The 25124-nt window shown below is 41.5% G+C and overlaps 2 protein-coding genes across 2 annotated transcripts in view; one reads left to right on the top strand and one right to left on the bottom strand.

Annotated features, from left to right (window-relative positions):
- Positions 1 to 25124, bottom strand: part of slc5a10 (solute carrier family 5 member 10) — a 42204-nt gene that overhangs the window by 15455 nt on the left and 1625 nt on the right. Inside the window, 8 exon segments of the mRNA XM_032562067.1 lie at positions 1793 to 1963; positions 1965 to 2227; positions 2329 to 2436; positions 16735 to 16870; positions 23167 to 23372; positions 23967 to 24047; positions 24287 to 24392; positions 24516 to 24620. Of these exon segments, the coding sequence (XP_032417958.1) occupies positions 1793 to 1963; positions 1965 to 2227; positions 2329 to 2436; positions 16735 to 16870; positions 23167 to 23372; positions 23967 to 24047; positions 24287 to 24392; positions 24516 to 24620 (1176 nt within the window).
- On the top strand, positions 5516 to 22281 carry fam83gb (family with sequence similarity 83 member Gb). The gene is made up of 5 exons (XM_032562065.1): positions 5516 to 6745; positions 8725 to 8892; positions 9792 to 9916; positions 13287 to 14622; positions 20401 to 22281. The coding sequence occupies exons 1-5, from the start codon at positions 6254 to 6256 to the stop codon at positions 20752 to 20754; spliced, it is 2475 nt and encodes an 824-aa protein (XP_032417956.1). The 5' UTR covers positions 5516 to 6253; the 3' UTR covers positions 20755 to 22281.

A 25124-nucleotide genomic window follows, 5' to 3' on the forward strand; every position in this document is an offset into this window, starting at 1 on the left:
AGCCGCATGCCGCTTCGCCCGCCGGTACCCGTCAGCTGCTTCCGGAGTCCCACAGGCCAAAAAGGTCCGATAGGACTCCTTCTTCAGCCTGACGGCATCCCTCACCGAAGGTGTCCACCAACGGGTTCGAGGGTTGCCGCCGCGACAGGCACCGACAACCTTGCGGCCACAGCTCCGATCGGCCGCCTCGACAATGGAGGCACGGAACACGGTCCACTCAGACTTCATGTTCCCCACCTCCCCCGGGACGTGTTCGAAGTTTTGCCGGAGATGGGAGTTAAAGCTCCGTCTCACAGGGGATTCCGCCAGACGTTCCCAGCAGACCCTCACAACACGTTTGGGCCTGCCAGGTCTGACCGGCTTTCGCCCCCACCACCGGAGCCAACTCACCACCAGGTAGTGGTCAGTGGACAGCTCCGCACCTCTTTTCACCCGAGTGTCCAAGACATTCGGCCGCAGATCCGATGAAACGATGACAAAGTCGATCATCGAACTGCGGCCTACGGTGTCCTGGTGCCAAGTGCACATATGGACACCCTTATGCTTGAACATGGTGTTCGTTATGGACAATCCATGGCGAGCACAGAAGTCCAGCAACAGAACACCGCTCGAGTTCAGGTCGGGCGGGCAGTTCCTCCCAACCACGCCCCTCCAGGTCTCACTGTCGCCGCCCACGTGAGCGTTGAAGTCCCCCAGCAGAACAAGGGAGTCCCCAGGAGGAGCACTCTCCAGTAGCCCCTCTAAGGACTCCAAAAAGGGTGGGTAATCTGAACTGTCGTTCGGCCCGTAAGCACAAACGACAGTCAGAACCCGTCCCCCTACCCGTAGGCGGAGGGATGCTACCCTCTCGTTCACCGGGGTAAACCCCAACGTACAGGCGCCGAGATGGGGAGCAACAAGTATGCCCACTCCTGCCCGACGTCTCTCACCCTGGGCAACTCCAGAGTGGAAGTATGTCCAGCCCCTCTCAAGGAGACTGGTTCCAGAACCAGAGCCATGCGTCGAGGTGAGACCGACTATTTCTAGCCGGAACCTCTCGACCTCACACACTAGCTCCGGCTCCTTCCCCACCAGAGAGGTGACATTCCACGTCCCAAGAGCCAGTTTCTGCAACCGAGGATCGGACCGCCAGGGTCCCCTCCCTTGGCCGCCACCCATCACACAGTGCACCCGACCCCTTTGGCCCCTCCCACGGGTGGTGGGCCCATGGGAGGGGGGGCCCATGTTTCCCCTTCGGGCTGAGCCCGGCCGGGCTCCATGGGTAAAAGCCCGGCCACCAGACGCTCGCCATCGTGCCCCCCCTCCAGGCCTGGCTCCAGAGTGGGGCCCCGGTGACCCGCGTCCGGGCAAGGGAGCACCAAGTCCAAGGTTTTCTTTCGTCATTGGGGTCTTCGGGCTGCGCTTTGTCTGGTCCCTCACCTAGGACCTGTCTGCCTTGGGTGACCCTACCAGGGGCATGAAGCCCCAGACAGCATAGCTCCTAGGATCATTGGGACACTCAAACCCCTCCACCACGATAAGGTGGCAGCCCAAGGAGGAGCTTTTTATATCTATTTTTGAAAAGTTATTATAAAATTTTAATACTTCTGTAGGTAGCTGCAGCTTATTATGGGTCAATATGTTTTCCCACAACGCATTGCTTCTCTTCTATATTTATTAAAATTTGATAATAACTTTGCAAAAACAGATATAAAAACAAGTGAAAAATGTTAAGTATGTGATAAATTATTGCTAAAGCAAACATTTGTTTTGCAAAGCACAAACTGTGAGCATGTTTGTGCTAAAGTCGTACTTGCTCATTGGTTCTCTTCCAAAAGACTGCCAGTGTGAAGACGGCTGTGACTGGCGGGGCCAGGTAGCTTGTCACTGATTGGATGTAGACGTAGAGCTGGCCGCTATTGGCTGATTGAAGGATGGGGATCCACACCACGCTCACCACCACCAGGATCACAGTGACAATCCTGGACAAACATTAACAGTAACAGAATCCAAAGATATTTTGTTATTGATCTGTTATGGATCATTGCATAATAAAACAGCATCCTAGTGATGAAGTGTACAGGTGATGTAGGGTACCTGCCAACCAACAGCAGCTCCCTCTCAGAGGCTCGAGGGCGGTGTTTTTTCCAGATGTCCATGGTAAAAAGTGTGGAGCTGCTGTTGAAGATGGAGGTCAGAGACGACATCAGAGCTGCCATCATCACTGCTATCATGAGCCCCCTCAAGCCTGCAGTCCAAACAGACACACACATATGGAGAGATGTGTGCTGGGAAAAACTTAAAGTGACTGAAATATTCAGAAAGGAACATAGAGGGGAAAAAACTCACCACTTGGCATGAGCTCAATGACCAGTTTGGGAAAGGCAATGTTGGAACATCCAACCTCTGCTCCACACACCCGTACACACTCCTCTGGATCAACACATCCCACAGTGTCTGAAAAACAAAGAATAGTTGAATATTGTCACAAACGGAGTGGAAAACAAAACCTGTTTCTTTTTCCACCCAGCAGGAAACTCTTAAGGTGTCATGGCCAAAGGCACTGGCAGTGATGCAAAAATTGTATTTTGCAAACTTTGAATATTTGTGGACATTTTGTTGTCTTTACATTATTGTGTAGACTGATCAGATGCACATGACTTTATCGCAACTAGCTTTATTAGCAGGAATGACTGAAAGGCAGTGGCAGATAACTTAATTGTTGTATAATAATATTATGACAGCCTGGAAGAAATTTATTTAACAGATTACTTGCTTTAAACAAGCAATCTGTGCCTAAAACATCCATATTTTTGAATTTGCAATAAGCTGAAAGATTAGCATGAAATCATCATCAAAATGCTGCCACATGTAAGGAAACGGCTGCTACAAATTCTTCGCCAGAAGAAAAAACATATTTAGATGATGGATATACAGTTAGGTTAAGACTTTTAGTTGATGACTCTGTGACTGGAACAGCAGCTAAGGAGCCACTTCTTTTCAAGAAAAACATTAAAGAAGCAGGAAGGACAAGTATGGAGAGCAGATATTTTGTATCTGACGCTGCTGTGACATTTGACTTTCCCCTTTGTGGGACAATAAAGGCATTTTCTACTCTAAGACTTGAACAAATCTAGAGTCACCACATTAAAATGCATGACTTGTGGCCAGGAGACTCCACAGAACGTATACCTATTGAAAACCTGTGGACAGTTATCTGAATGCAGGACAAAAGCCAATGAGATATGATCAAGAACTAATGACAATCATGACTCACTACTGGTCAGGAATTGGTCTAGAACATGAAGTCTAGACTAACTAGAGTTCATTAGTTGGTAAGTAGCATTGTGTAGCATTATTTGTGTAGAAATAATGCTACACAAATTTGATGTACTACTTGTAGATAGGATTGTGAGACTAGATTTTTTTTCACTAAACGTAGTGACAAAAAGTTTCAGCAAATAAGATTAGCTGAAAACACAACGTCTGTGTTTGTTGCACCCTAAAAAAGAACTTAAAAACTCAGCTTTTTGCTTTTGTGCAACTTTATTAAACAAAATCCAGGTTCGAGCATACAGTGCGTGTAGTTTTCTCTTTTCCATACACATTCACAGGTCATGAACTTTGAACTCCCATCATGCAATATGTAGTTCTTAAAGGGGCATTATTAAGACAGAAATCTATGAAATAAAAAGATGAAGTAGTTTTAGCACATATTTAGCCATAAACCAAAAGAATTGTTTTAATCAAATACTAAATGAAATAAATGCTTACCCAATAAGATCAATATACTTATTACTTAAACATTATCATGTTCCTAAAATATTTTCAGGGCTCTACATGTATGTACCAATTTTTTGACCAAGCCAGAGCACACACTTACTTTCCTTAAACTATTTTATTAAATGACCTTTATGGTCTAATGTAGGTATCTTTATAACATGATATATATTATAAATGTTCTCATGACATAAGTCATATGTAGAGCTTAATGTGTTTTATTAATGAATACAAAAAGATACTTAATATCAAAATCCTAAGAACTTTTACAATTAATGAAGTTATACCTAAAATTCCAGAAACCAAGCTCCAAACACCGAATTTATTTTAAAAAGTTTTTTTACTATGTTTTATCACAAAAAACAAAAACAGCAGACCCTTTAAATCATAGGTGTCAAACTCTGGCCCACGGGCCAAAATTGGCCCGCAGTGTAATTATATTTGGCCCGCGAGGCAATTTCAAATTAATATTAGAGCCGGCCCGCCGGTATTATACGGTGGCAACGCTGTGACGCCGCATTCACCGCTTATACTACAAATCCCATAATGCTCTGCTGTTTTTTTTGGCGCGTCAATCAGGACAGAGGCAGACACGCCTCCTCCTCTGTGTCAGTAGCACTTATGGTAGCGGACATGGATGTATTAGGAAGGTGGTGATCCGCCTTCTTGCGCACTCCTTCGGTTGAAAGCCCCGGCGCACCCCGCATCCCCGTGCCTCTCCCCCAAACCTCACTGCGACCTCAAACTACAGCCGTCACTGTGTTACCCTACCAAAACATGGCGAAAAGAAAGACAGAAAATAGAACTTTTCTGGACAGGTGGGAGACAGAATATCTGTTTACATATGTATGTGAGCAACTTTTCTCCTCAGTGAAGATGACGAAAACGTCTCACAGGAGACCTCTGACTGACGAACATCTTTGTTCGATAATGAAGGTTTCCTCAGCTCAAACCCTGAGCCCCGACATTGATGAACTGGCATCCAAGAAAAGATGCCAGGTATCTGACTTTGGCTGCATCAGAGTAGATCAGTGTGTCGCAAAATGAGCAATAAATAAGTTTTCTATGCACCTTTTCTTGTTACTCCAAGGCCTGAATGGTTTATTCATAGTTTATTTAATGATTTATTCATAGTTGTTATGTTATTTTATTTTCAAATTTATTAGTCTGTGTACGAAGCTAATTTTGACATTTACCTCAGAAAGGAGGCATTCAATTTTTATTTAAATTTTATTTAATATGCCATTTATGTTTTATTATTATTTTTAGCAATTCAATTTTGCACGCCTGCACTTTTAAGTTATATAAGCCTTGCTTGTTCAATATTTATTGTTAAATCAAAACTTGTTTGGGTCCATATTAAAAGATTCATTTGTTCAACCTTGGCCCGCGGCTTTGTTCAATTTAAAATTTTGGCCCACTGTGTATTTGAGTTTGACACCCCTGCTTTAAATTCATGCCATCTAGTCTACTCAGCAATTTTCTTTTAGAGAGGAATCTGCACTTACTGCTTTTCATGGGTTGACAGTTGGCTCATTTAGGCTAAACTCTTCTAACACTGCAGTATATCCATTAATACTTCTCATTAACGCTCCTCAAAGTCAGTTAATCTTTTTGTGAGTTGGTTGTCACGCTGTCTTAAGGTTTCTGATTTGAGGTAGAAAAAATCCACACATATTTCTTTCTCCGTCCGGTTTGGAGGAGGGTGGGGTTTAGCGCTTCTCTTTCCTCACCAACTTCCGAGCCGTACACTCCGCCTTTATGCCCACGGGGCCGAGCTTCCGTTCCCGGATTCAATGACTAAGATACAGTCCCTGTATCAATTAGATAAAGTTTTAAAAGTTTTTATAAGAAGTTTAGAACACAAGAACTGCTGTGACCCCGGATACAGTAATGACATCTGAGATTCTTTCGTGCCACGTTCATGAAGCGCACGGCTCCCTCAGCTGCCAGGACAGAAACCTCCGAGCTCCGACAACAAAGAGGAAATGTGACTCGTCAGCGCAACAGTTAGTCTGAGTCACGCAGTTTTAGCAACGGGGGATTAATAACTTCTGTCTGTGTCTGACGTGTGTTTTCACCGTCGCGTTGACTCACGGACAGACACATTCAAGCTCGTCGACCGGGACATCTGTCTCCCGAGTCTGCTGAGCCCTGCAGCTGCCGTTGTGAGGAGAAGGGGCCGCGGCCGGGGTTCTCCGGCCCCTTTCAGGTGAAAGGCGTGGCTCTGGGAGAGAGAGCTTTGTTCAGCCTACACCTGACTGAGAGATTCAGTTAACCGAGCGGTCCGGGTTGAGCTGGTAGCTGCTGTTAGCTTATTAAAATTCTACTAAATGGATCCGTTTAGTAAGACTGGAGCAAATCTAGGGTCACTCGGACTCTGTGAACCGTAATGACTTATAGCACGTATTTGAGTTTTGACCCCTCTGACCGACGAGAGGAAACTTGGTCAGACTAGTTTTAGTGCTTATCTGTTTATTTTAACTGGGAGGTCATGGCGTTGTCTCAGATCCAGTGTCTGGATGAGAACCACGTCAACTGGCGCATTAGCGAGAGCAAGCCAGAGTTTTTCTACAGCGAGGACCAACGACTGGCCATCGAAGCACTCATCACCAAGGGCCGCGATGCGTTCACGGACTACATCCAGAAACACGAAGTCCGGGAGTTCCTCTCGGAAAGAGAGCTGGAGCGAGTCACGCGCACCGCGGAGGCGTACCGACCCGGGTACGAACACCACCAGAAGCCAGAGACGCCAGGGCCGGGGAATTTGACTCCAGGGTCCGGGGAAGACGCAGAAGACGGGGAGGTGTCTCTCGCATATTGGCCAGACCGGTCCGAAGCCTCGGTGGCGGAGTTGGACCTTGGCTGGCCTGAAGCCATCTCATACCGAGGGGTCACGCGCGTGACCGTGTACACGCAGCCTCCCACTGAGGGTCACACGCACATCAAGGAGGTGGTTCGCAAGAGCATTGCATCAGCCCAGAAGGTAGGTGGTAATGAGGAGTATGGCAATAATAACGACTTTATTGGTAGAAAGTAATAATAACAGAAGTTTTCCTCCAAAAACAGAATATACACGAGCTAAATCAGGATAGCTGGAGACCCAAAATACAGCTAATATTTCTTGTGAAACAATAAAACACTGTGCATCATGATTTTTAAACCCATTAAACGATATGCACATTTTGTCTTTAAGCTAATCAAATTACATTTTCTTTGATGCACATTGTCTTGAGCTTATTAAAATTAGATAAAGACTAGGGATACATACTATGATGAATAAATGAGGATAATCTTGTAAACTCTATGGCTCATTGGTCAAAGTAAGCTGTGCTAAGCTTAAACTCAGGTCATTGTAGCTTATAGCTTAATAAACTAAATGGTTAGTGTTTTTTAAAAAAATAATGTTTATCATTTATTTAGCAAGTGCTATGTTAAGATAGAAGATTGCTGACTTAACTTTATAAGGAGGAAATGCCAAAAAGGTAATCACTAAAGAACCTAGCGTTTCACAGAAGGCTGTATCCAGGTATATCAATGAAAAGTTTAGTGGAGAAAAAAAAGTTGGACACACAAGCAACAGCAATAATCTCAGCCTTAAGAGAATTGGGAGTCAAACCCCTCAGGACTTCAAGAGTCACCACAAACACAGACAACACACACAGACAGCTATACCTATCACAAACTTCATGTTGGACCCACTCATTGGTGAAGGAGAGAAAGCAGTGGTTTGATGATTAGTCGGCAAAGTACTTTTTTTTATGTCAAAGTATATTTTGGAAATCAAAACCCCAGGCTGGAGGAGAGTGGAAAGTCACAGAATCCAATCTGGTTGATGTCCAGTGTGACGTTTCCCACTAGAGCTGTATTATCTGCTGCTGTTGGTCTACTGTGTCAGCTCAGCCATGTACCAGGGAACTATAGAGCATGTCTATGTTTATACATGTTATACATATCTTGTATAATACTAATAGTGACTTAAGCTGCTTCCTGTGTACTGGTCACTAACCTGAAACAAATTCCCCTTTCACATGATAGGTGTTGGTGTGTTTGCACTCTTGCAGTGGAAAAATAAGTTTAGAGGTCTTAATTATTAATAAAAAATACTTTTATAACAATGATAATGTGGTTACATGCTAGTCACTATAATAAGTACTGCTTGACTGTAAATTCTTTTAGTGACAGAACAGCATATTTGATTTGCTCTTTGTAGAACCAGCGGCCATGTTTCCGCTCACTTGGCAAACTCTGTTTTGACTTTTCAGTTTAAATCTCACCATCTGCCACAATTTTCTGTCTCATAAATTTTGCTTCGCCTCATCCATGTGCCACCCTTAGACACGCCTACAGCGTTTTATTGAGACAAGTTTGAGCTTGAAGTGTCAGTGGAAAGAAATGCACTTACGTCACTGAACCAGTTCACATGCCTGCACAATGTACATCACTTTTACCTTTCTTACTCATAAATCTTGGTACATGCTTATTCACTGGTTTAGTCTACAAAAGAAGCAAAAACCATTAAAATAATTAGACTTGGTCCAAAAATCATAAGTTCCTACTGATTGATTCATTTTCCAATGAACCTAAGAGAGGCAGTGCAATGTTGTTGGCAGATTAATTATAGTCATCTTGATTATCTTCTAGCTGTGCAGTTTTAAGCTTCTAGTTTGGTTAAGTCAATGGGACTGTTGTTTTTCTGTGCAGCAGAGGAACACAGTGTCCAGTCAAACAGCATTTTATCACCTCTCTGCAAAACACTTTTTGTCTCTAACAGTCATCTGACGAAACCTGTACTTTCTGGACTGGAATAAATGTTTTCTTAATTTATTGTTAGATTCTCCAAAGTGCCCAGCTTCCTCTGTAGATTAATGGGTTTAATATTGTTGATAACAGTAGAACAAACTGAACCCACCCTTGAAACAGGAAACTCTAACAACTTCTGGTTTCCTGTGTGTGTGTGCGCAGGTGATAGCTGTGGTGATGGACGTGTTTACAGATGTGGATATCTTTCGAGACCTTCTGGACGCGTCCTATAAGCGTAAAATCCCTGTGTACATCATTCTGGATATGGCTGCAGTGCCCTGCTTTCTTTCCATGTGTGGCAGAGCTGATATGCACCGGGGGCACCTAAAGGTCTGCATGCACATACACACACTATTTTGATGAGAAGCTTGGATTAGATAACAAGTCTGGAGTCACATAAATGGCAATAATTATAATTAAAACAGTTTTGATCTCCCAGAGAACATATTCTTAGGAAAATGACTGTTTTTAACCATAAGATCACACATTTAGATGTACATCACTAATATTAGAGATCAAAGTTCTTTATTGATTTAGAGTTGCAAGCTTTTGCCTGCAGGCATCTAACTTGCACCAGCCAGTCATTCACTTAACCCCTTTGTTATTTTTTGCCTCTGAGGTAAACTGGTTCAGGCACTAACAGAAAATACTTAGCGTTTCACGGAAATTTTCTACAGGTTTTTTTTTTTTAGACTGGAGGCCAGGAAGATGCTGAATACATTCCTGTCTGTGCTGCAGGCAATTAGATAAACCACACACACTCTCAATTTGCTGTTGCTTATAGGTTTCTTTTTCTGTTCCTCTTCTTACTTTCAAACAGCATTATCTGCTTTCTTAACTTTATCTCCTCTCTTAACTTTTCCCTTTTATCTTTCCTCTTTGTTATTGCGAGCTTTTCCAGCTCCTTTCTTTAGCTGCTCCTGAGAGATTTCACACAGAACTATTGCTCAGCCAGGAACCACACCCTTATCACAGAACCCAAGACAAACACTACAGGGTGTGTCAATGAAGCACGACAGTCCAAGCTCTAACCTGCACAGTCACTCAACATCATGTGGAGGTCATTAAAGCTGACTCTTAAGCAACAAGGAAAGGCTTATTTGGGGGGGCTCTCCAGTCTGTTGTTGCCATTATGTTTCCTTTGTGCATTAAAGGCCTTTCTGCAATGAATGCCAAATCCTGTAGAGTTATATAGTGTTAACACTGTATGTATGCGTATGTGTGCATAGAATCTGCGAGTACGCTGCTGTGGAGGCTTGGAATTCTTCACACGATCGGCACAGAAGGTGCGGGGTTCCTTGAACGAGAAGTTTCTCCTTGTAGATGGAGACAGAGCCATCTCCGGCTCATACAGGTGAGCAGCCCATGAGTTAGTGCTTTGACACTAACATACTGAATATAATGTGTTAAAATATTGCAAGACTGCCTTGTAGGATTTTTGTTTAAGTCTAACTTTTTTAGACTAAAGGTTTGTCAGATTTTCTTGAGGTTTTCACACAGTGTTTTTACATATTTTTTTTCAATGCCTGACCATTTCCAGTGAAATCAAGCCACTTTAAATCTGACCTGAGCATTCAAGCACAAACGGCTAGTGAAATCCAGAGAAACCAGTGTGTCAACAAATAAAATGCACTTTAACTTTTTTTTTTAGCTTTACATCATGTTATAATGTTATCCTCTCCTCAAAAAACACCTGAGTGTTGCCTTGATTCTTTCATGCATGTTTGAGAAATCCTTTAATTTCCATGGCAACCTTCCAGCCATGCAAAACAACCTGGCCCCGTCTTTGAGGGCATCATATCAGAACGATAAAATATACTGCATATATACAGTGAGGAAAATAAGTGTTTGAGCACTCTTTGCAACTTTGCAAGTTCTCCCATTTAGAAATCATGGAGGGGTCTGAAATGTTCATTTTATGGTCATGTCCACTCTGAGAGAATCTGAAAAAAAAAATCTGGAAATCACAATGTATGATTTTTTTAAAAATAATTTATTTGTGTGTTACTGCTGCCAATCAGCAAAAAGACTTGCCCTCAAAGACCTGTTAGCTCACCTCTAAAAAGTCCACTTCCAGTTTGAGGTCGTTAGCTGCATAAAGATTCATGCTCACCTCACACAATCAGACTCCAACCACTAACATGGCTAAGACCAAAGAGCTGTCCAAAGACACCAGAGACTAAATTACAGACCTCCACCAGGCTGGACAGGGCTATGGGGCAATTGCCAAGCAGCTTGGTGAAAAAGATCAACTGTTGATCAATTATTAGAAAATTTACCGCATGTCTTCCCACCTTTTTTTCCCCCTTTCCTGTCAGCCTACTTCCATATAAGCCCACAAAAGACCCCCTGGAGGGGAGGAAAAAAAAAAAGAAAATGGAAGAAGCTAAACATGATTGTCAATCTCCTCTGGACTGGAGCTCCATTCAAGATCTCACCTAAGAAAGGCGAGGAATCAGCCCATCACTACACGGGAGGAGCTTGTCAATGTCCTGAAGAGAGCAGGCACCTCTGTTAACAAGGTTACTGTGGGTAGTACACTAAGACGTCATGGTTTAAAATCATGCACGGCACAGAAGGTTCCTTTGCTTAAATCAGCACACGTCCAGGCCCATCTTAAGTTTGCCCATGACCATTTGGATGATCCAGAGGAGTCATGGGAGAAAGTTATGTGATCAGATGAGAGCAAAATAGAGCTTTGGAGGACAAAGAATGATGAGTACCATCCCAAAAACACCATCCCTACTGTGAATCTTGGGGGTGGAAGCATCATGCTTTGGGGATGTTTTTCTGCACATGGGACAGGATGACTGCGCTGTATTAAGGAGAGGATGACTGGGGCCAGGTATCGTGAGATTTTGTAGAGGTGAATCGGTCTGATGTCAATATCTGTATTGGTCCCAATATTGAAAGAAATTCCAGATCAGTATTGGTGACAATCAGATCTATAAGAGCAGATCTATTCTATTGCAGTTTATTTTTTACATGTTTGACCAAGGTAGTCAACCTATTGTTTTTGTCAGTTTCAGTTTCTTTTATTCTTTATTTTACATTGGCTGTTCTACTCCTAATTGCACTGACTGAATACATTAAAGTTGTGTTTGTACATGCTTGACCAAGCTTGTGAAGCTGTTGGTGTACTGGTGCAGAGTTATTAAATAAATTTGTAATTCAGTACATTTGACTGTTAGAAATAAAAAAAACAAAAAATAATTCATCTGTTTTTCTGTAACTGATCGGTAGCAGCCGATATGAAATATCTGTATCAGAAGTGAACAACGTGGATAGCTGCATCCCTAGAAATTTGGGGGGGTTTATGTGTGAAAATGTCCAAGGAATAAGAATACTTATGCAAGGACCTTAGTGAACGATTTTTTAGAACTGTCAGTTCATCATATCATGTCCTCCTTTTTGACTGCCAGTTGACCTGAGAATATGATAAAGGAGTAGAAGGCAAAACAGTAAAATTCATCAGTTATTGTGAAACCTCTGTACAAGCAAATCACTTTCAGAGACATTACACCCTGTGTAATGGTTTCACTATCCAATGTTTTCCTTTCAGACCTGTTGCTGCATGATGCATTACTGTCATCATCTGATGCCAGTTGAAGTAAATTAGCCTGAATTTCCTGCATGCTAACACTGAAACCTTAGTCTTCAGTTCTGAGCCGTTCCTGCCTTCTGCATCGCCACTGATTCTTCCAGAAAATGTCCTCCTAGATCAGGGGTCTCAAACTCAATTTACCCAGGGGCCTCTGGAGGTAGAGTCTGGGTGAGGCTGGGCCACATTCACACACACGGTCTCCTCAGCCGAACCTATCTGATTGCCTATTACCATATTTGGCCATAGTCAGGCGCTGTAACAGCCGTAATTGTGTAGTGTCTCTTTAAGATACTCTAGTATTGCTAATGATGTCAGAAGTATGCGCCACGGCTTCTCTGTAGAGAGCGTGGGAGAAACGTGCTAGACGGACATGTTAGCTCCCTAACTTTTTAGTAATGTTACGGGTTGTTTGGACGCTGCTCAATTTTCATGTCTGATAATATAGCAGCCGTTCAATCGGGCTTTGTAAGGTTGGTGAAGAGGGTATTTATTAAAGGACAACACTTTGGAATTCCCAGTACCAGTGTGGTTGTGAGTTTTTGACCGTCCTGACGAATCTGCCGCCTCCTCTCCTCCCTTAAACACAACCCAAGCGTTACAGCGCCTAACCTTAATTACGTTACACTGATCAGCAACTTCCGGGTCTAGACTGGATGCTGAAGCACGTGAAGCAGGAGCGGCCGCGGAAATTGTGCATGTACCGCATGCAAATAATGACAAATAGAAAATGCAAATAGGCCCGGCCGATGTCCCGCCCCCGAGAGCAATATACTCAACCGTGATTGGTAAGTTCGTTCAGCTCCGCACACAACACTGAAAAGTGCCAATTATATCAAACTCGCGGGCCGCACTAACATTAAACTTTCATATTAAGGCGGGGGCCACAAACTATCGTCCCGAGGGCCGCAGTTGGCCCGCAGGCCGTGAGTTTGAGACCCCTGTCCTAGACAATTGTGCAATTTGATCAAAACATAATTAGATGATGTTTGACTTCAGCAAACAGACATCTGGTGTAATTATTAAACTACATTACAGTATTACCCACAGTGTAGGAATCTGCAGACCGAAGCATGTTCAGTTATCGCTGTGACCTTATGCTTTAATCTATGTGTTATTCCAGTTTCACCTGGTCCTCATCCCGTCTGGACCGGAACCTCATCACCGTCATCACAGGGCAAGCAGTGGAGACCTTTGACCTGCAGTTCCGGGATCTCTACCTCATGTCCCGGGGAGTGTCCCTGAGCAAGGTTTCCTTGAAGGACGAGCCGATCCCTGACCCACTCCCTCAGGCGGTACCGGCTCCTGTCCCGGCTTCTGTCGCAAGGAAGCTCATCAATCCCAAATATGCACTGGTGGCAGCAGGAAATCACACCAGCCCCACCTCCTCTGACCAGAACTCAAGTAAAAAAGAATCAAACACCCAGAATCTTGCTGGGCTGAAGGTGATGAAAGGACGTCTTAAGGAAGTTATGAAAGAGGCGCCATTACATCCGGGCTTAGTCAATCTGGAGAAAGCCAACTTAATCCCCTATCTTCCCACCTGGCCAGAGCCAGACCCCCCGAGTGACGTGATCGGCTTCATCAATATTAGAGATGAAAAGAGGGCGCATCAGGTTCACTTACAGAGGTCAGAAAGGTTTGAGGTTAGTCAGGCTATACGCTTCAGTGCACCACTGACTCAGCCAGTGGCAGCTGAGGAATCCACCTCAAATCAGGACAAAAAAGAGCTAAAAACAGAAAAACATAGCAATCCTAAAGGTCCTACGGCCATACTTTCAGCAGAAAACAAGCAAACAGAATCTCCAGATCCCCCTCAGCAACCAACCACAACTCCACAACATAATCCACAACCGCCAAAGTCTCCAACCCAAGCCAAAGTTGCTGCTGATTCACATCCTACACACAGTGCTGGAAAAACTCTAGATACAGCACATGCAGGACCTCCTGTCCCCAAACGCCGCACGCTGCAGTTAGTCATAGACCCCACCTCGGCAGAGCACCCTGGTGAGGCTCAGGTCACGCTGATAAAAATGGATCAGGTTGATAATTTGCACACAGAGCGCGCTCACAAGGAGCTGGTTCCCAACCACAGCCAGTTAACTTCAAAGAACGATGGCGGAGACTCAGGCAGCAATGAAGAGGGGAGCCAAGACAGCACTAAGGTCATATGTGACCGAGCAGTCAACGAAGACCCCTCAAGTTTATCGACGGCATCAGAGGAGGAGTTTTATGACTGTCCTCAACAGGAGGCCAGTGACCTGCTGATCAACGGCGGGCAGACTGGATCCGGCAGAGGGCAGTCCCATGGAGACGGACTCAACATGATGGCTCGCTTCTCTCAGAGCATGCTGGACCTGCGTGAACCCCGCCAATCGGAGGGAGGCGCTTCCCTCATTCGTCAGTCCCAGCAACTACGCGGACTGGAACATGCTTCCCCACACCGGCACCTCGGACAGGTGAGCACACACTACAGAATTCTACCCACGTGCTAGTCTGTATGAGGTGCTAAAAGAATGAGCTGGTCACAGAAAAGAACTAAAATGACCTATGATCATCTCATATACTCTGTGTGGCTTTACTGTGTTTTTGGCTGTGTGTGAGTTTAGGTTCTTCAGTTACCAGTCAAGACAACTTGCTTGGTTTGAACCATTTGATCCAGGGCCTTAAAAACCTAGCCCCATGCTCTCTTCCACTTCTTCTCAGGTTACAACAGAATTTGTTGTGCTGTCTTGAGATTTTGTGTGAAAGACTCACACAAGGTAGCATAAAACTGCAAAGAAGAAGAAAAATATAATGATTTACAATATGTAATATGTACTTTCATTCAGCTCCCATTTCACTGATACCATAAATTAAAATACAGTTGAAGCATCTGCTTTCAGAAGTCATCTAATCAATTAATAAAGGCCATTGCTCTCTATTTATGGAGAGTGAAGAGTGCCAAATTCCCATAAATAACTTATGAAATTATTTAAATGCCATTAATTTATTAAAACTGGAAATAAATACACAAATAATGTATTAAATTGATTTATTTCCAGTTATAATAATTTCACACATTTAAATTGTTTAGTCATTTTTGTAATTTGTCAGTCTTTGTTCTCCATATGCAATATCATTTCAAAAATAAAAGTTAAACTTTTGCAAAGAAAACAAGTTTCTTGTAAAATGAGGCCAGCAGAGTCTTTTCCATCCACATGTAAAAAGTGTGGAAAAATAGAAAGTCCACCTAAGAAAATAAGCTAAATGATATAAAAGAACATTCCATAAACCATTAGGATCAATCTGGTGGGAAATATCTAAACTGATAATGCATAACAATATAGCAACTGTTCAAACCAGCCTGACTATATATTGTTTATATAATTAAAATATTTATTATCTGACATAATTATTGATCCAGGTTAATACATTTTGAGAAAATGATGAGCCTGTAGCTCTGGAGCCTACGGTTGTAGACCCCTGACCTGAACTGACAGGCTCAGACTCATTCAGAGAAGCAGCCCAGAGGCCATAAGAAGACGTGTTTACTGCAGCTTCATGTCTTCTGCATGATGCTGGACTAGGAGGGAGATAAGAGTTGATAAGATGGAGCTAAATCCAGGGCAGTTCAGGAAGACAAACTTGTTAGAGGCTGTAAGACTTGAGACTGGGACAGGGCTTCAAGCATATGACCTTAAACTTATAGCCAAAGCTATAATGGAAAGGCTTGGATTAAAGTGTGTTAGAATGGCCTAGTCAAATTCCAAATCCAACTTAGAATCTGTGGCAAAACTTGAAAATTTCTGTTCAGATTCTCTAAATCCAGTGTGATAGAGATTGAGATATTAGCAAAGAAGAATGGGTAGCATTTCCATCTGTGGAAAAGGAGGCCAGGAGGTTCCACCAGCTCTGATGGATCCAAGCGAACAGCACACCTTCAGCTTTTTATTCCTTAACGTCTTTCAAACCATGCATCATTCTCACTTTACAAGTGTGCAATTTTATGTCACAAATAGTGACATAAAATTGTATTAAACACGTTTAGTGACGTGAAAGATTTAAATGAGTAGGCATACTATGGTGTTGTATATTTTAAGTAAATCTTCAATCAAAAAGGGAAAAATTATAGGATGTTGTGTTTGCATATTTTGTGTAATTTAAAATTTTGTAGTTTTCTTGTTTTTAGTGTGTAATAAAAAAATCAAAGCATGCTATCATCACTCCTTTAAAAAGGCTGAAATTAATTTTTAGATCTAAAAAATAATCGAGATGAATTACAGCTATCCTGCATGACCTTTAACCTCTTCAGGTTAAAGTGATCACTGGGAAAGTCCTGAGCTTCCCCGAAATCGCAATAGACTTACAAGAAAAGCACACAGATACGCAAGCAGCACACACACACACTCTCATACACACACCTGTTTTACAAACTGATGTCAAAATCAGTTCATTTCATCTCTGATAGCAAAGCAAGTTTCTACCTGCATAAACCTGGGATGTTTTACCTTTGTTTTCTTAATTAAAATCTGTGCCAGCATGTTGTTCAGTGTTTGTGTTTGTGTGTGTGTGTTTGTGTGTGTACGCACCTGGATAGAGAGCTCGGCTAATCATACCCGGCAGGATGATGAAGATGAAGGGCAGCAACTTTAGATAGGCGGCAAAGATCGACGCTCCCTTCACATGACTCATGTTTTTAGCTGACAGGGACCGTTGTACAATAACCTGCATGTTCAAAGGAAATAAAACAGGAAGAAATGATTAGATCAAGAGACTACAGGGTGAACCGACAGGGTGAAATAAGGTTCATTCTCCATTAAAACTAAATCCAGTCAACTACCTTTGAAATAAAATGCAAACCTGTGTTTTTCACAGGGGACAATTCAGATACTCAAACTTAGGAAAAAAACAGAGAAGTCTTAAACAGTAATACAAAACTCTGATAATGCCTACTTTTAACTTATAGGTCAACTGTAGAAATGTACATAAATAGAAATATAATTTTAAATGATCATACAGATAATCATTTCAATGAACCAAAAGAGTTCATTTTTTTCTACATGTCAAGTAAAAATAACTAAAAATGTCAGTTGTTTATTATTTCTGTTTTTTATGTCATTTATTTTCCTTTTTCTCCACTCACTACACAAGTTTAAACCAATTCTACACTGCAATGCTATTCAGGAGACAAAAGAAATAACCTCAGTTGAATTAATTTCTTAATAATTTTAATAAAAAAATGTATTCAACGTTAGGTGAGTTTGTTTAACATAATCAATCTTTCTTGTGATCAACTGTTAGTTCCTTCATTTGATGAACACTTCATATCAGACGAATTTGTTGATTGTTATGCTATACTTGTCAACATTTGATTGAAATATAACATACCATTTATATCCCACCATCAATTAAAAAAAGAAAAGTAAATACTTTTGAAAGCTAAGTGACTCAGGAAAAGTTGACGATCTCAGAAGAGATTTTGCAGTTCTCCACATAGATTCAATTCAAGTGTTCATAAACAGCATTCTCCAAATCTATTGGCACCCCTATAACAGACATGTAACAAATTTCAGTAATATGATTTGAAAGATCCAACTTAAAATAAAATCCCACTTTAAGAAAAAATGGGTCACAAATGAGTTTTGTCACGTCATCCTGCAACATGTCCTTTAAGTAAGGCAGATGTGAGTCAAGTCAAGAAACACGCCAGTTGCCTACATTTGCCCCTACCTGCTGTCAGAACAACGGCTAAACCATTAAAAGCAACAGGAAACTGTGACAAACGAGAGTCAATTAACACCTCCCACCAGCTGGCTCTCCATGTCCCCCAAATCCCTTCACCTACCTTCACCCCCTGCTCCAGGTGCGGATATGCAAACATCAGCATTTGACTCAGGCAGCGCAAATGTGCTGTTACTAGTTGTGGTTTATTACTGACCCTCACGTCAGTATGCTGGGTCAAAATCACTCTTTTCCAGCTGTTTTTCCCCACAGTGAACAGGGAGGGATTAAAAGATATTCCCTGAAGTTTACGATTAGAAAACTACTTTAAGTTTATTACTGATTTTGTCAATGCATTCAAAGATTACATTTTTTCTACATTTTACTGAGGTTGGTAATAATCATGGAAGAAGTTAGAATTAGAATTGATAGTTTACACTGTACACATCTACAATGAGATTAAAGAAAGTTTCACTTGTAATAATTTTCTGTTCTTAGCAAATGTTCTCGCTTGCTAAAATGTTAGATTGTGTTGTAAGAGGATTTGAGGGATTTTCATGTTTGTTTTAGAAGTAAGATAGTTTTGAACTCAGAGTAGCACTCAGGAGCAAAACAATTAGTAAAAAAGATCATCTGTGTGACTTTTGTAAATACCTAAAGCATAAATGACTGGCTACTTTTGTTCTGTCATGAGATTTTTAATAGATATGGCTGCTCCATTTTGTTTTTTGTAGTTTTTTATTTAGACATCTTAGACACTTAAAAATTAAGGCAATGAGTTCTGACACATTTAAAAGATATATATTTTAATGTATCTGTTAAAAATAAGACATTTTTACACAATATACATTAATGACTTTGGTAAGCAGTCATTTTAGCAATGTTTGACATCAACAGTGACAAAGGTGAGCAAAGGGAGTTATTGTATCTCTGTAGACATAGTTTTATTGCATATCATATGGTTTAGCTTGTGGAGCAGTGTGGTAAAAAGATGAAATAAAAATGTGACTGGCTTCCTATTCCTTTTTGTACTTGCATTTACACTTATAGAAACTGTTCTTAGCAGCTTCAGTTTATTTTCTGTTTGCGTCTGATAAGATTGTTGGTGTATTGTTCGCCACTCGGTGCAAGAGATGACAAACTGCATGACTTTGAGTGAGAGAGAAATATTTTTGAGTTTACTCCAATTATTTTGGTCCAGATACTGAAATAACACACTGATAAAGAGCATAGAAAATGATGTGGAAAGCTGAAGAGGGTTAAAATAGAGTGAGAAATTCTACAGTTATTACATACAGAAATATTATTCTTTAAACACATAAACCGTTTCTGCAATCGTGTAGTTTCACAGTAGAAAAACATTGCAGACCTCTAACTGAGAGCATTGGAGACTTTTTTTCTTTTGCCATTTTCCCCACTAAGTTTGGTGGCTAAATAAATCAGTCAGCTTTGTTTGACACACTTCTAGAGTTTTAAGTAGGTAGGTATATTTTATAGCTTATTTTCTGTAGATAATAATGTAGCCATAAGCTTGACGCTCTCTGTATTTCCCCTTCGGTCCACTTGATGACGAAATGACAAAAAACCAAACTGGATCCTCTTGATAAAGTTAAACAGTTTACTTCAAAAATAAAAACGATACAAATGTTACTTATCCACAAAAAGAATAAAACGAAAGAGACGAAAGAGGTAAAAAAAACTGTGTGGCTCCACTCCAACTGCCCATCTAGCCACAACTTAAAATCTTTAACTGCAGTTAGATATTCACATTTACTAGAGGCCATTAGCATAGTCTATTGCAAAGTGGGGCCCCTGATCACTTTGGGCCGGTCCTGCATGTTCTAGTACTCTCCCTGGTTTAACGCACCTGGATCCAATGATGGCTCATTAGAGGCCTAAGAAGAACATTGACCTGCTGAAAAGGTTGTTGGTACCACCAGGGAGAGAACTAGGACATGCAGGATGCCGGTTCTCCAGGACCCACTTTGGGCACCACTGCATTAGACTCACTACGCTAATACAATGTGCTGTGCATTAAAAAAAACAAAAAAAACCCAAAAAGGGCAGTGGGGGCATCAAAGATAAAAGGGGCAGGGGCTCAAGCCCCCCCTGAATGTGCCAGAGCCTTAAATTGTCTAATATAAAATTTGTATGCATGAGATTTAGTTGGTAATCATTGTTATCCTGTTATCCTAATAACCAAATTGTCATAAGAAATTGCATATATTTTGAAAGGATGTCAAGTAAAGTGAAGCAGTCTGTAAGGTCAAATATTTATTACAAGGATAGCAAGGGGAGCTTTGATTAGTAGAACATAAAAAATATCTTGGAGCTAAATAAATAAGTTACCTTCTGATATGCCTTTATCTTGTTATATAATTTCAACTTAAGTTGAAATCACTGATAAAATGCAACTAATAAAATGCTTAAATGCTTGAGTTTATGAAAACTGAAGACATAACACCAATAATCAAGCCTTGTGGTGCTCAGTCGGTCACTCATCTCTTTGTATTCTGTCTCTGCTTCGGTTCCAGACCTCAAGGTCTGCAGCTCGTGAAGCGAGGATCAGGGGACCCAAAGTAATCCTTGCAAAACCAGGAAGTTTCCACCGCCCACCCCGGACCGCTGGGCTCGTGATCGGAGGACACCGTTACTGGCAGGGGCAGTTGGTGCCACCCGACTTGGGCCAGCTGCAGGTGGAGCCCCGCTCAGGGAGGTCACCGCGGAGACACAGCCCCGGATACAGGAAGACATCGCCTCAGCCAACAGCCGACCAAATGGGGTTGTTTGGAGTGTCTCTGTCAAAACTCAGCTCCTTTAGAAATTTGAAAGGGCGAGCAGGAAGCTCTCAGAAAAAAGCCTCTCAGACTAATAAAGCTGCTAGGTAGAGCAGTGGCTCAAAACAGACGAGAGTTTTGCTGACAAAACTTCCAGTTTAGAAACTGGAAACTTCAGTCTGGACTCGTTTCTGTCATCTCCATTTTAAGACCTACAATGTAACACAGTCTAGGCCTGTCGCAATAAACAAATCAATTAATTGCACGATAAATTAAAATGAGCTCAATAATAAAATGAGGGCAGTACTATTGCTTGTTTGTTTTCGTCATCTCTCTTTCTACCAGAAACTGGATGACAGAAAGCTCAATTCTGCTGCCTGGAGTTACTCCTCCCCTCTGGTTTCCTTGGTAACGGCTAAACACACAGGGAGCTAAAAGCCTCAGTTTTCCTCCTCTCAGGCTGAACCTGAGTGGAGGTTCAGCCTGCCACACAAGGGACAGATGGCAAAAATGACAAATGTTGAACAATTTTCAACTTTCTTATGTAGTCCGCGTGTGCAAGCTAGAGATTTCACATGAATGAATTACGCTGTTCACTTGTCGGGATGAGTGCAAGTGTCTGTCGCCTCACTGCACAAACTCCATAGAAATAAATGGAGAGGGAGCAGCGCTGTCTCCAGTCGTCACTGTGCGACCATTACCTCAGTTACCTGCCAGGCTCCTGGTCTCCTACCACAGAGCGCAGCAGAAAGCCCAGTGAGGAGGAGCGAGCTGGAGAAACGCTGGTTTAGCCGAACGTGACAGCTTCAGTCTGGGAGGCTTTGGATTCAAACTGAATGACCGTGGTGAACCACTGAACCTGCAGAGCCGCTACATACTCCTCTCTTCCCTGCCATCAACAGTGCTTAATGTGAACCCCTCCAGCACCTCACAATTTTTTAGATTTGAAAGGTCTTACAGTTCCAGTGTTAAATGGTCTTTTGAAATTAGTTTATTGACCCCTTAGAGGGTGTATTTGCATTGTTAGACAATTTTTATGCTATTAGTTAACAATGGTCTCAAAATGACAATGTTATAGTTTATCATATTTTCTGAAACAATTAATTTCCCAGAAAAATTTGTTATTGTGACAGGCCTACTTACAAGAACTATTTATGGTAAGAAGAAATGTCTGTGAGGAAGAACCTGGGGTAGTGACAAAGCAGTTCATATTTGTGTCTACAGAAATGCAAATGTACCACGGATAATTTGTTTTGACCAAAAGACTGAAATGTTTTCTCCATGTGGTACTACATCCAGTGAGCTCCGGCATTCTTCTCTGCCTAACCAGACACTTCAATTCCCCCCAAAGCATGTTGAGCCTGGACTTATCGCAGTTGCTTTTCTTTTTCCTTCTAAGTTTGTTCATATCCAACATAAACAGATGAAATGTGTCTGAGTTATGAGAGATTGTCTACTTCTGGAAACAAATCAGCCTTTAGCACTGACAGCACTGTGATTGGTTACAGAAGGCTATGTTGATTACTTTTACATATTTGACAAAGGTTGTTGATAACCTGTGCAAATGTAGATGTAATATCAAGTACTGTTAAGGGACCAAAAATTAATGTTTTAAATAAAAGGAGAGACTATTTCTTAGCCAACTGTTGACTAAATCAGCCAGAATCCAACTGAAAGACAGTTTAAATGTTTCAAGAAGGGTTATTAAAGTGTTTGACATGCTATTTTATGCTTGAATAGCTTCACTGCACAAACCTGCACATACTAGTCTTTTTCAGCATCCCATCAGATTGTTTTTTGCAGAAAAAATTAAAGTCCCGGCCCTAATATTGAAGTTTGTGATTGTAACATGACAAAGTGTTAAGGTATTCAAGTTTAAGTCAATACTTAAACTTGAATACCTTAAATTTAAGGTATTCACTTAAACTTAAGGTATTACGTGAATACCTTAATACCTTAATAATCCTCCATGGATTATGGAGGTCTACATGTTCATGTCTGTACTTCTTGGAGGACTGATAAAACAGCCGTGTGTTTTTCAGAAGTAACAGTTACTGAACATAGAAGAAGAATATTCCCACTAAAACAGAAGAGTGAGCTACTTCAGTCTGTTTTACCTCCACTAGAAAAAGAATGACTTTTTTCAAATTTCTCAACTTGATGACCTCTAAGGTTCCACTGAGAGACCCTAAGGAAGAAATTTCTTCACAGAGGCTTTGAATTTCTTTAAAATAGTTTAGCCTGACTCACCTTATGTTTAGCTTGTCAAGTAAATCAACCAAGTTAATTATAATCAACATTTACCATCAATAAAAAAGCCTCTTGGCTACAATAAATTAAACTTAAAGTCTTTCTACATGGGCTGAACTAAGCAGTAAAATCTTTGGAGCATTCAGAAAAAAAAAATCTCAAACCATGTGGTCTCTTGGTTAAAATTTCCTTACTCACATATTTCACTGTTACAGATAACAATATTTAATAAATGAAGACCTAATTTCAGCTCTGTATGTACTTGGCATGTACCTGGTCTGTGCACCAGTACCAGGTGGCCAGTATGGTGAGCCCTAACGTCATGCCTGGCCACGGCAGGTCTCCAGTGACGGCGTCTCTGAACAGGTGCATGGCGTCGGCCCGAGGCAGATGGCAGGTACTGTTGGGGATAATTTTACTTGGCACCGCGATGCTGTAAACTTGCTCCAGATTGTTGTAGCCACCTATCTTGTTAAAAGCTACATGCGCGCACACCCACACACATACACACACACACACTTTTTAAAAATTAAAACTCAATACTTGGGTATTCTTGTAATATGTTGAAGTGGTCCTGAAACATTTATTTATTATTTTTTTCTTCATTTTCAGTCCAGTCATCTTAACATGTTGCTCAGGATGAGACCTACGACATTCATTTCCAACCAGTAGCCCTTCATGAATCACCATGTGGTCCTAATACTATGTTCCAACTATCAAGCTGTCATTGTTTATATTTTTTTAGATACAGAACTAGATCAGGGGCTCTGCAGTACTCTCTGGTGCACCATAAGAAGTCACTGGTAGCAGTGAAGCCTATATTGGACCTCACTGGTCCTTTGGAAATGTACAGTTACTGGACTGGAAATGAGTGAAAACGCAAACAGACTAAAGAAAAATGTTGAAACATCCTTGTAATGCCTCAAAAACATGTTCATTAAGCTCATTCAACACACCACAGGATGATCATACCTGAATGCAAAACCTGGAGAAAATGACATTTAGACAACACTGTATATGTTTATGTATTTTATAGATGGAATTTGCCTTGAAATGATAGAATTTGCACATACCAGTAATTGTTAGAATGATTGCACCGATGATCATGATAAATGTCTGTAAAGTGTCTGTGTAGATGACAGCAGCCAGTCCACCTGGTTAAAGAGAAGAGAGGAACATTTTCACCAGTCATTTGTTTTCTGATGTCTTCCAAACGACTTTTTAGTAACTATTACAGTCAAAAACAGCTCTGTTAACAACAAATGAATATAATTATTATTAATTACATCATCAGAGGCAGAAAAAACAACACTTGTGCATGTCATATTTTGGATCTAAAACCTAAAAAGCAAAAGTCAAAATGCAATAGATGCAGTTTTATGATCGTGTCTACCTGCTATGGTGTAGAGAGCAGTGACCACCAGCATGAGGACAGTGGACAGGTAGAGGTTCCATCCCAGGCACACCTGGACGAACAGGGCTCCAGAGTACAAGTCAGTCTGGCCGAGCAAACAAAACACATTTTTAATGCAGGCAGTAAAAGTTCATTTTTAATTTTTTGTTGTTATTTTTAGCTGTACTGTTGTTGCACTTTTCTTCGTGTCACTTTGTTCCTGCTGTACCGATATCTTGGTGAAGACAGAAAGCAGGAGTGAGAGGACAGCGAGGTACGTTCGGATCCGTTCCCCTCCAAAACGACGCCCCAGATACTCTGGCATTGTCACGATCTGAAAACACGCATTTTCACATTGTTAAAGATCCCACAATCAGTGACGGTTTCTGATATGGGCGACACAGGCCACCACCCTGGGCGGCATCTTATGGGGGTGGCATGAGTGCCTCCCAACAGGTTAGGACTGCCTCTAACCACAACTGTTTACATTTCAAAACTGCTTACATTGTACTGGAATTAACAATTCATAATGCTCAATTTCACAGAATGTTAAGTCACAATTTCAATGCCTTTTAATGCGATTTTGTTGATTGGCCAGCATCAAGGAGTGTATACTTGTAAAAGTGGAAGAAAAAGGATTTTCAAAAATACTTTATAAAAATCTAAATAGTACACTTTGCATTGTTGTCTCCATCCCCAAACTCTGATGCCACAGTGAAATTGTGACCTATTTGGCAAACAGAGTCCACATGTGGGTCAGTTCATCTCTGAATAAATTAGTGAAAAAACAGAAGAATAAAAATCAAGGAAAACACCAATCTGCAGAAATAAAGTGGTA

Source organism: Xiphophorus hellerii, chromosome 5, assembly GCF_003331165.1.
Source record: "Xiphophorus hellerii strain 12219 chromosome 5, Xiphophorus_hellerii-4.1, whole genome shotgun sequence".
In the NCBI taxonomy this organism is placed as follows: domain Eukaryota; kingdom Metazoa; phylum Chordata; class Actinopteri; order Cyprinodontiformes; family Poeciliidae; genus Xiphophorus; species Xiphophorus hellerii.